Raw genomic sequence first — 12,057 nt, forward strand, 5'->3', positions numbered from 1 at the left:
AGCTGTGTTTGATTAGGGTTGGAGCAAAACTGCAGAGCTGCGTCCCTCAGGAAACAGACTTTGACACCTATGGTTTATGATATTCACTCAGCGTTACACCCTTGTAACCAGCAGGTGTTCTCAGTGTGCTGCTGGAGCATCTGTCTAACTACTAAATCCTGATTTAGAAATGTTGATGGCGCTATATTGATTTAATAAGTTAAATTGTTCTATATCTTGGTGTGCGCCTTAGGTAACTTCTGAAGTAACAATTGTGGATATAATATATGTTAACCTATACTTAAACTCAACAAAAGCTCATCAGCTTGTCACTGGGGTTCCTCGGGGATCTGTTCTTGGTTTCCTTCTCTTTTCTATTTACACCACATCACTGGAAACCATCATCTAATCGCGTGCTTTTTCTTGTCATTGCTATGCTGATGACACACATTCCTATCTTTCATTTCAAATGACCCAACGGTAGCTGCAAGGATTTTGCACTTCCTGGTGGATATCAGGACTTGCATATAGCTTATTTGACATAAAAAGAGCATTCCAACTGGGATCATCTACCATTACTCCATGTAATTTATTAAGGAATCTTGCGGTGATCCTGGATGATTAGTTGTCCTTCAATGAGCTCATTGCTAACACAGCTAAATCATGCAGGTTGGCACTTTTCTACTTCAAAAAAAAAAACGACCCTTCCTAATGGTACCCTTCCATGCTACACAACATTTAGTCTAAGCTCTTGTCATTTCAAGGCTGTTCAAGACTACCGCAATGCTAGTCTAGTTGTACTCCCATATTACACCCTTAAACCTCTACAGATGATCCAGAATGCTGCAGTTCCTCTGGTCTTCAATGAGCCCTAGAGAGCCCATGTAACTCCTCTTTTCATCTCTCTACATTTCTTACCAGTTGACGCTCAGATCTTGAAGTTCATATCATTGATGCTTGCTTACAGGACAGCCACAAGCACTGCACCCTCTTACCTCCACCTGCTCCTGAAGTTCTACATCCCGTTCGGGAGCCTCCGGTCGGGGAGTCTACCATCACAGAGAGGCTCTAAGTCACTTTCCAAAACTTTTTCATTCAATGTTCCTTGCTGGTGCAATGATCTTCCCATTCCCAAATGGACTGCGGATACGCTGGTATCCTTCAAATGACAACTAAAAACCCATCTCTTCCGAGATTACCTGAGCACACAAAAAAAACCTTATTCTAGCTCTAAATTCTCTGACCACTATCACTTCTTGTTGAATTGCTGAATGCCTCCTCAATTGTAAGTCGCATTGGACAAAAGACTATATGCAAATGTAAGTTGGAATGTAGAGTTTTATTTAAGGGATACCGTTAAGTGACATAAAACTGTTTTGTTATGCATATGTTTTAACAGTGCACATTTACATCCCAACTAGGCTACGTTCTAGCTCAGGGGTGTCTAACTCAGTTCCTGGAGGTGCCTCAGCCCTGCACAGTTTAGTTCCAACCCTGCTTCAACACACTTACCTGCAGGTTTTCAACAAGCCTGAAGGACTCTATTAGTTTGATCAGGTGTGTATAATCAGGGTTGAAACTAAACTGTGGATAGCTGTGACCCTCCACTGAGTTTGACGCATGTGTTCTAGCTGGTTCAACAGGTCCCAGAGAGGGGAAATCCCTCATCAGCTGTGTCCAAACTCGGTCCTGGAGGGCCGGTGTCTAGGTGAGTTTAGCTCCAACCTTAATCAAACACAGCTGAACCAGATAATCAAGCTCTTACTAGATATTCTAGAAACCTCTTGGCTGGTGTGTTGAAGCAAGTTGGAGATGAACTCTCCAGGACACTGGCCCTCCAGGACAGTTTGGACACCCCTGTCCCTCATCCTCCAAGGATCTCCTCTTAAGGCACAGGTGTCAAATCCAGTTCCTAGAGGGCCACAACTCTGAAAAATTTACCTTTAACCTTTATTAAACTCACCTGGTTAAACTAATTGAATCCTTCAGGCTTGGCTGGAACTTAACTGTGCAGGGCTGTGGCCCTCCAGGAACTGAGTTTGACACCTGTGTCTTAAGGCATAACCAACATGTTAGGAGTCGCTTTGGTATCGTTGTAAACATTACATATAAATGTACGTATATTACAAGGCTTTCATAACGAATAGTAAAATAGTAAGTGCATATTCTCACATGTAAGATAAGTTCCTGTAAAATCAAGAAACTCCTATTTTGTCTTGGAGGAGGTCTCCGCTGCAGCTGGTTCATCCAGGGATACTCCTTCAAATGGGTTTTGTACCAGATTTGAAGAAAATTCCCTTCACATATCTGAATATTTGGCTGTTTTATATAGTCAAACTGATGTGATTTGTGTTTGTCTTTTTGCTGTAGACCTGATGCCACCAAAACAGGAGGATCAAGAAGAGGATGAGTTTGATCTCATGACTATAGTGGACTCTATACGGGCTGAAAATAAAAACGCTGAAAGGGGAGAATCTAATAACAATTTGGCCTGCCAACAGTGTGGATTGAGCTTCACATCTATACACGATCTCGAGAGTCACCTGAGCACTCACACTAATAGACGACCCTTTATATGTGGTCAGTGTGGGAAGAACTTCACGAGAAAAGTTTATCTTCATTATCACATGAGAATTCACACTGGAGACCAGCGGTTTAAATGTGGTCAGTGTGGAAAGGGTTTCAACGGAAAAACTAATTACAATTATCACATGACCATCCACATCAAGGAGAAATTACTACCATGTGATCAGTGTGGAAAGAGTTTCTCACATAAGCTAAGCCTTAATCACCACAAGAGAGCTCACTTACCGAAAAACAGTTTTAAATGTAAGCTGTGTGGGAAGACTTTCAATCGGAAAGATAGCTTAAAAGCCCACAGCGCAGTGCACACTAAAGAGCGGACTTACATTTGTGTTCAGTGTGGAAAGAGTTACACACACAAAAGCTCCTTAGGTCGACATGAGAAGGTTCATAAATTATAAATGTGGGTGACATGGTGGCTCAGTGGTTAAAACTGTCGCCTCACAGCAAGAAGGTCACTGGTTGGAGTCCCGGCTGAGCCTGTTGGTGTTTGTGTCGAGTTAGCATGTTCTCCCCGCCGGTCCTTACCACATGGGAGTCGGCTGCTCTACCAAGGAGGCTAAAGACCATGGTCTCTAGTCTATAGAGCATGTTTAGAGGTCAGAGGAGTGAGGTTTGCTTGCACAGCTCTTCACTAGCAGGCCTCCGTTACACTCACACCCCTTAACCTCACTCCCATCCGGGACATGGCACCAATGTAATGCCGCCGGGCCTACACCACCCAACCTGCTGCGAGCTGGGATCATACAGGAGACCTTCCGCATGGGAGTCGGTTGCTCTACCAAGGAGGCTAAAGACCATGGCCTCTAGAATCTGTCTATAGAGCACATTTAGAGGTCAGAGGAGTGAGGTTTATTTGCTTACTCTGTTACACATGGATGGATTTGCTCTTCAGTGTTTGGACTCTCAGACGTGAATAATAAACCAAACTGAACCACTTCAACTCTGAACACTGGACTGACACTGTTTCAGTCTACTAGAACTTCTGTGTCCAGCTGCTGCGACACAATCTACATTGTAAAAGTGCTACAGAAATAAAGATGAATTTAATTGAATGATCAGATACTACAAGCAGCTTATTTATTTTCCTAAATGAGCATCAAAAAGGAATGAATCTGGGTGCGTCCTTTTACTTCAGTTGTGTCTCCTAGTTTTAACCATTACTGATTATGAAGAGCCTTTTAAAATCTGGCAGGGGGCAACAGATAAAAATTAGCCCCTGTGGCTAACTCTGGCTTATTTACAGTCTCACTGTTTATTAATGAGCATTGTCCCTGTTAAATTAATAAATTACTAATTAATTATTATGAAGCACAAAGAAGAAGGTTTAAGGATGAGTTATCGAAATACAAGGTGAGTGGAATAAAACCCTGAAATTTAAAATAAAAAATATATAAATAGTCCTAATAGACACTGACTTAATAACAAAGATAAATAAATATATGAAGCATTATTTTTTTCGAACGTTTAATTATTTGTTCTGTGATTTTAAAAAGAAAATAACTGTTTGGACTTTTATTTTGGTATTGTACTATGACGTCATGAATCTGCGTCGCCATTCGCGTCTACTGTGAAGGGAGAAGAGCTAAAAATGAGATGAAATGGTTGTTTTTAGATATCTAAAGTGTTTAAATGCGTAGAAAAGTGTTGTGGGAGTTTTATCATTTTAAGGTGATGTGTTTAAACGTGTGAATGTGTTTTAAACGGAGTTATTTAGTGCGAGTAAAGCGCGTTTACACACTGAAGAGCTTATTCTGCTCTGTATCGTCATTCAGCTCATCAGAAACACCAGTTCAGACACTGTAAGTAGAAATGAAGTCACTTCTGCACTAAACCTGCTGATCTTCTCATCTAAATGTAAAAAATGTTCATTGTGTGCTTTATTAACTGTGACTGTGAGTGATTCTCTTCCAGTGCACACTAGCTAGTGAGCTAGAGAAGTGATTGAGACACAGACAGAGGTTTAGTCTTGATTTCTTCTTCTTTGTGTTGATTCTTCTCCTCTTAAACAGACAGAGAAACTCCTGCTGAAGCGACTGAGCTCCACTATTATAAAGATGGCCTTTATTAAAGAGGAGAGTGAAGACCTGAAGATTGAGGACACATTCAAACATGAAGATCCTGAGCAGCTAACAGGTTGGTTTTGAGGAAGAGTAAATAGTGAGAGCATCTAACCTGCCAGTAAACTCCGTTTGTAAACAACAATGAAATATTGTAGGTTTTTATTTTTGAAAACTTCAGTTGTTAAGATTACAGACATTACCCATCACCCATTGGGTAAAAGGCTGAGCCCACCGCAGATACAGCTGACTCTCCAGTGTCCCGCTGGGTTCTCTCCAGAGAGAATTTCCAGAACTTTTACCTTCAGTTTCACTTGGTTTTCATTGTCAGGAATTCAGTTCTCAGTCATGTTTGACATTTTAATATTTGATATTTATTTATTTGGGTGGCGCAGTGGGTAGAAAGAAGGTCTCTGGTTCGAGTCCAAACACATGTGCTATAGGGGAATTGATGAACTAAATTGTCCGTAGTGTATGAGTGTGTGTGGATGTTTCCCAGAGATGGGTTGCAGCTGGAAGGGCATCCGCTGTGTCCAAACATGCTGGATAAGTTGGCGGTTCATTCTGCTGTGGCGACCCCAGATTAATAAAGAGACTAACCCGAAAAGAAAATGAATGAATTGGCTATAGAGTATGTGTGAGTGAGTGAATGTGTATGGGTGATTCCCATTGATGGGGTTACAGCTAGATGGGTATCCACTGCGTAAAACATATGTTGGAATAGTTGGCGGTTCATTCCGCTGTGGCGAATGGGGTCTGTGCCATTTCTATAGCTCCTTTCTGGACACTCAAAGCACTTTACACATTGACGGGAATCTCCTCATCCACCCGGATGACGTGACGGCAGCCATTTTGCGGCAGACCGTACACCAGCTGATCGGAGTGTAAAAATATGTAAAGAAGCATTTCAATTGTTAAACTGCTTTACGTCTTTATGTACAGTTTATATAACATTTACATATAATGCATCTATATTAAACTAATAAAATAAAAATTACATATTTATATTAGAGCTGCATTACATTACAGTCATCATAACAGGCGACGCACATACATCTGCATCATGAGTCGTGAATGCACACGAAATACACATGAGGTTATCAAAACATTACACTAGGAATGATTGTAATGGCCAAGACATGATAGAGAAAAGCTCAGTCATGAAGAAATACTCATTTTTAGGTGATGGATAGCACACTCTTCTTGAAAACAATTAAACTCGTCTTTCACACACCAAAAAGAGTGAGATTTGGGAGGAAATGAAGACAGAGTAAAGGGAGATCATTCATCATTATGATCGTGAGCTCCACAATGTAAACTAATCTCGCTGTCGTCTCTTCTAGCGGTATACATGAGGAGAGGCTGCTGTAGATATTGAGTTGAAGCGTAGTGTTACGTTTAGACTTAGTTTAGTGGTGCAACATTAACATATTTACATATTTAGCAGTGTGTGGGTTGTAACCTGAGTGTCTCTTTAAATCAGCTAGGCTACGCTTCAACTCACTGGCTCATACAGCGATGCTCCTTCAAGTGTGTTGTGTACCAGATTCTCTGATTTGTCTGTGTTCTGTTTCTTGCCTCAGACCTGATGCCACCAAAAGTGGAGGATGAAGAAGAGGATGAGTTTGATCTCATGACTATAGTCGAGTCTATACGGGCTGAAAGGACTGCTGCATCAGCAAACGCTGAACTGAAGGAAGCTGAAAACAATTTGGCCTGCCACCATTGTGGATTGAGCTTCACATCAGCACACGATCTGGAGAGTCACACTAATAGACGACCCTTCACGAGGGAAAATAGTCTGCAGTGTCACACCGGAGAGCAGCGGCGTAAATGTGGTAAGTGTGGAAAGGGTTTCTCACATGAACACCAGTTCACCTACCCAAAAACAAAGGTTTCAGTGTAAGCCATGTGGGAAGGTTTTAACTCAGATAGCAGGCTTAAATGCCCAGAGCGCAGTGCACACTGAAGGTAGTCATGTACAGAGAGTTAAGTGAGCTAAATCAACATAAGAGGAGTCATATAGCATGAATGTTTAGTGTGTGGAAACCGCTTCAGGAACTGGGAAAAGATCTTAAGAACCAGCTCTGTAGCCACGGGGGTTTGAAAGACCCTCCCATCAGAATCTGTCCCATCAGCTCATTTGTCTGATTTTGACTCCTATGCCATCATAAATAGTGAAAATAACCCACCGAAAACGCCTTTAAGACCAAGTAGAATCTTCTGTTGGCCGTCGCTTCAGTGTGACTGTAGTTAATCACTTTATTACATTATTATTATTATTATTATGTTTTAATGATGGAAAATTAAACGTGCTGCCTTATAAATGACAATAGTCTCCAGTTTTTAATGTAAGACTTTAACAGATTGCTTTTTCTTCTTCTAATGATATATGAAGTAATACATTTGTATTTTAATAATAGGTATTATTTCACTTTTCTTTATTTTAGATCTTTAGCAGATATTTTCAGTACATCTAAAAGTGTGGTTATGATGACGGTCTGATTAATTCAGCTCTAAATTGTGCATAAAGTGTCACTAAAGTATTTAAATCTCATGATTAAACTGTAAATGAGGCGTAGAACTGCAAAAACGTCCAGTTCTTTTAAGATAAAAGAGCCACGTCTTGATCCAGGCTGGCTACGGGTCTGTGGACGATGTAGAAACTCAGACTGGAGATGCAGTAGAAGTAAGGATTCAGACTTGCAGAAAACGATCGATCGACAAAGCGCAGTATTTGGGAGAGTGCGTAGAGCTTGTAAATCTCTTTGCTCGCGCGCTGATTTCTTCTGTGCAGTGTTTTCCTTGTCATCCTCTTCATGTTGAGGAAAAGCTCTTCCCCTCAATACATCTATTGCACTACAGGTGTTTTACAATATACCATAGTACAGTGTTTCCCAACCCTGTTGCTAGAGGCACACCAACAGAACATATTTTGGATGTCTCCCCTATCTGACCCATTCACTTCAGGTTTTAGAGTCTCTTCTAATGTTCTGCTGAGTTGATTCAGGTGTGTTTGATTAGGGAGAGCTTGAAAATGTGTACTGTTGGTGTGCCTTCAGGAACAGGGTTGGGAAACACTGCCATAGTAAAGTACTTCACTTGATCTGTAACAAGAACTATAATGACCCAATACTTCAGTCTTCTACAGCTGTAGGGTATATTATACCACAGTACACCACACTTTACTGTAGTAAAACTACAGATTTTATTGCATTTGATGAGTTCACTATTCTTAATGCTCATCCGTGACCCTCCCCCCTCTTCCCTTTCATCCGCTACCATATCGACCAATCACAGAGCTTGCGCTACATGTCATTGCGATGTCTAGTTACAATTTTAAAGAGGTGCGCATCAGCGTCGCCGTTAACCATGGCAAGGGCAATGCGACCACGCAGAAGTATAAATCAGCCTTAAGCCTGCATCATCTCACTAAACGAGAGCAGAATATTCGCACTGGAGCAGTGTATATTTGAGAGCCTGCAAGAAGTTTTGTGCGCAAACACAGGAAATTGGTGTGTGAGCAAAGAGATTTGGATGATTACATTACATGAGTGTGCCTTTTTATACTGAGCTCATGACGTAATGCCATATCCGTCCACATGATGCCATATCCGTCCACAATCAAGGGCAAGGCAATCCGCAGGCGGCGATAAATCCAAATGGTGAAGGACAGTTTGTGTTCATTGAACAATAAGAATGATTAATAAATCCATATCAAACTCTTAAAGTCACGTCTCGTCTTCAGTTTCGGGCTCAGGCGTGCTCTGCTCTCACACTACAAGGATACCGTGCCTGAGCCCAAGTTAACCGTGCTCTGGTACACCTCTTCCAATCATGCCAGGGCCGGCCAACTGAACCGTGACCCAATTCTAAGCACTCACACTTCTCAAACGAACCAGGAAGCGTGCCTGGGCACGGTTTGGATAGCCTAGTGTGAGTACACCCTCTGCATATGGCCTATCTGCACTGATTATGGATCGTCTGCTTCTCTGTCTACTACTTTGTTTTAACATGCCTGATTTACAGTGTTGGGGAGTAGCGTTGCTACTAGTAGTGACGCTACTAGCTTAACTCCATGTCTCAGTAGCGTGGGGGCAGTGTTGTTACTTTAGAAATCAAATAGCTTTTCAGTAGCGCAGCTATTATTTTAGTCAAGCAGCGCAGTAGCGTCAAGCTACATTTACCAATCGCGGATCAATAAGTGACGTCATTCACAGAGCCGTGAGGCCGGTGTTTAGCTGATGAAAGTAAATCCATATGATGACGTATGACGCTAATATATTTCTGTATTGTATTTATCTTAGACCTGCTGTCGCCGAAAGAAGCAAGCACAGGAGCTAAAGAAGGCTTCACGTGTAAACCGTGTGGAATGATGTGCGCCCACAGGAGAAACGGTGATGCTCAAATGAAGATCCACAGCGGAGAGAAGCTCTACACGTGCCAACGGTGCGGGAATAGTTTCAGTCTGAAAGGAAGCCTGACGCGCCACATGCAGAGGCATAAAGAGGAGGATTATTACAGCTTCTTGAGGACAGGAGATCCTTCAGGAGACACGAGCGCCGGAGACAAACCCTACGCTTGTACTCAGTGTGACAGGAGTTTTAAAGTCGGAGCAAGCCTCGTGCTTCACATGAGGAGTCACAGCGGAGATAACCCGTTCACTTGTGCTCAGTGCGGGAAGAGCTATATTAATAAGGGCAACCTTGACAAACACATGAAAATCCACAACCGATGGAGTCACGTGCGCTGCCAGCAGTGCGGGAAGAGCTTCAGTCATAAACAATACCTGAAGATCCACATGAGGGTCCACAGCGGAGAGCGGCCGCACACATGCGGCGAGTGCGGGAGGAGTTTCGCCATCAAGCAGAACCTGAACGCTCATCTCAGCGTTCATAAAGGAGAAAAGCCCTTCACCTGCCAACACTGCGGACGGAGATTCCTGCACAGATCCAGCCTCAACAAGCACACGAAGGCTCACTCCGCAGAGAAGTGCTTCGTGTGCTATCAGTGTGGGAAGAGCTACAAGGAGAAAAGGAACCTGAACACACACATCCGAGTCCACACCGGAGAAAGGCCGTTCCGTTGCGCTCGCTGCGGGAAGAGTTTCCACTCTAAATCATATCTTTACTCGCACATGAGGACACACAGACGAGACGGCGCTCGAGGGCGCAGTGTGTCCTTTCGGCCACTAGAGGGATAGAGTTTGCGTTCACAACAAACAAGCGCATGTCAGATAAACACACATTCACTGTAAACATGCTTTTCTTAGACTTGTTTTGTCTTGTTTTAGTTCAAATGTCTAAGAAGTCTTAATTTACGAAGATTTTTTTTAGACAAGCAGAAAATACTGCCTTGTTTTCAGAAATAACGAGTCAAAGCTAAGCGAGTGTAACGGAGGCCAGCTAGCGAAGTGCTGTGCAGGTAAACCTCACTCTTCTGACCTCTAAACGTGCCCTAGTGCAGATGCTAGAGGTCACAGTCTTTAGCCTTCATGTTAGAGCAACCGACTCCCTTGCAGAAGGTTGCCGGTTCGATCCCAGCTCGGAGCGGGTTGGGTGGTGTAGGACCGGCGGGGTTACACGAGTTTTCTCTTACACCCGGAAAACTGTCAAACACAAAAGATGTTAGATTATTTCTATGTAAACAAACAAAGGAGTATTTCTGATGCATAAAGAGAGAAAGAGTGTGTCTGAAAACTTCTTACGAGTTCACACTGCATGATTTTCATAATCATCGGATCGCTGTTTTCACACTGTGCATATACGGTGGTGTGGTCCCTACAATAAAAATGTGTATCGACTATGATGGAAACACATTTACTGAGTAAATTCCAGCTTATGCATCAAAACGTTGTGATTTGAGAACATATAATTAGCTAATTGTGATGGAATCATAGCTATTGACGCTGCTCTAAAACAGTAAGACTATAATATAAATAAATAAATAAATAAATACATGTGTGTTTAACTCTTCATTCTGATGAATTCATGAATTATGTATTTATTTGTTTGTTTATTGAGTTAGAATTGGAGAATTAGAATCTCGCAGCGATGGAAAGAGTACTGTAATATCCTACTTACACTAGGGGGTCTAAAGTTTGGGGTCAGTAGGATTTTACAAAGTTACATCATCCTTCAGAAATCACTCTAATATTAATTATTATTATTAGTGGTGATAGTAATAAAAGCATAGTGACTGCAGTAATTAAAATTGAAACTACATACAATAATTAATAATTATTTCATAAATAAGTATTGAACAACTTACATTTTTTTACATTTAATAAATGCTGTGATGAACAGAATAATTTTATTTAAATTATTAAATACAATTATTAATAATAATAGTAATTAAAAAAAAAACTGACCACAAACTTTTGACCGGTACTGTAATTAAAAGCACCATTACTTGCCTAACAATGTAGTGCAGTAGAGTAAATGTATCTGTAGTAAATATTATTCAAAGTAAAACGGAGACCTTTTAAAACTACTCAAGAGTAGTGAGTATTACGCTGTGTAAAGCTGATGCGTTTACATCTAATTTGTGGATGTGTGTAAACGTAACATTCTGTAGTGCATTTAGTGATTGTCCAGCAGGCACACAACGCCATAAGACGTTAATATTAGGTTAGATTTAGGTCGTGATGTCAGGTGACCAAAATTCAAAGATTAGCCAGCATCTAAGGGCAATGCTATTTTGACGTCCAGTTACGACATCAAATGACGGTGACATTTGGTTAATTTTGGGTTGTGTTTGAAACTGACCAAAATCCAACATCGAGCCAACATCTTAAACCAGCGTCATATTGACGTCACATACTGACATTTATTCATCAGCTATGGCAACTAATATCCAACATCTGATAGACGTCATAGTGTAACGTCTACACAATGTCAAGCTGGAACACCATCAGACGTTGATATTTGGTTGATTTTAGGTTGGACATTGACGTCAACCTAATTTTCATTTTCAAACAAAATGTAACGTCCCAACAACGTTGGGGTACAACATCAATCTGACGTTGTGTTGACGTTGTTGGAATATCTATCCAATTCCATGCGTGTTCAATAAAAGGTCAGGAGAGGGTTTTCTTCAATGTCAAAATCTGGAGCTATGCAATACAAGATTTACATTCAGGAGGTTCACAACTAACCTACATTTCCCTGACTCCAGCATATATACACAACTGATATTAACAGGTGGAGTTTTGGTGTAACATCACCGATCAGTCACTCTGCAGTCCTTTGGCTGTTGTACCCAAACATACTTCCTCTTTCTGCAACCCTTCTCTGCATACCAGAACTGAACAGTTAAGTGTATCTTCAATACATTTCACAACTTCTACAACCATCCAGCTCCTTGTGACATGTCTAGACTTCTTATTAGAGAGAAGTCTGGAGCAAGGCACTATATTTATTCTTATTCTGCTGTT

The 12,057-nt window shown here is 41.4% G+C and overlaps 2 protein-coding genes across 2 annotated transcripts; both read left to right on the top strand.

The window, feature by feature from the left end:
* The first annotated feature begins 1,114 nt into the window (after window positions 1-1,114).
* On the top strand, window positions 1,115-3,896 carry LOC130222665 (gastrula zinc finger protein XlCGF7.1-like). The gene is made up of 2 exons (XM_056455193.1): window positions 1,115-1,133; window positions 2,350-3,896. The coding sequence occupies exons 1-2, from the start codon at window positions 1,115-1,117 to the stop codon at window positions 2,961-2,963; spliced, it is 633 nt and encodes a 210-aa protein (XP_056311168.1). The 3' UTR covers window positions 2,964-3,896.
* A 166-nt stretch (window positions 3,897-4,062) lies between these two features.
* LOC130221948 (gastrula zinc finger protein XlCGF57.1) lies at window positions 4,063-10,841 on the top strand. Its single transcript, XM_056454540.1, has 4 exons — window positions 4,063-4,364; window positions 4,575-4,698; window positions 6,206-6,460; window positions 8,930-10,841. Exons 2-4 carry the CDS (start codon window positions 4,620-4,622, stop codon window positions 9,823-9,825), a joined length of 1,230 nt encoding a protein of 409 aa, XP_056310515.1. The 5' UTR covers window positions 4,063-4,364; window positions 4,575-4,619; the 3' UTR covers window positions 9,826-10,841.
* The last annotated feature ends 1,216 nt before the right edge of the window (window positions 10,842-12,057 follow it).

The sequence above is a fragment of the Danio aesculapii genome, chromosome 4, assembly GCF_903798145.1.
Source record: "Danio aesculapii chromosome 4, fDanAes4.1, whole genome shotgun sequence".
NCBI classification, from domain to species: domain Eukaryota; kingdom Metazoa; phylum Chordata; class Actinopteri; order Cypriniformes; family Danionidae; genus Danio; species Danio aesculapii.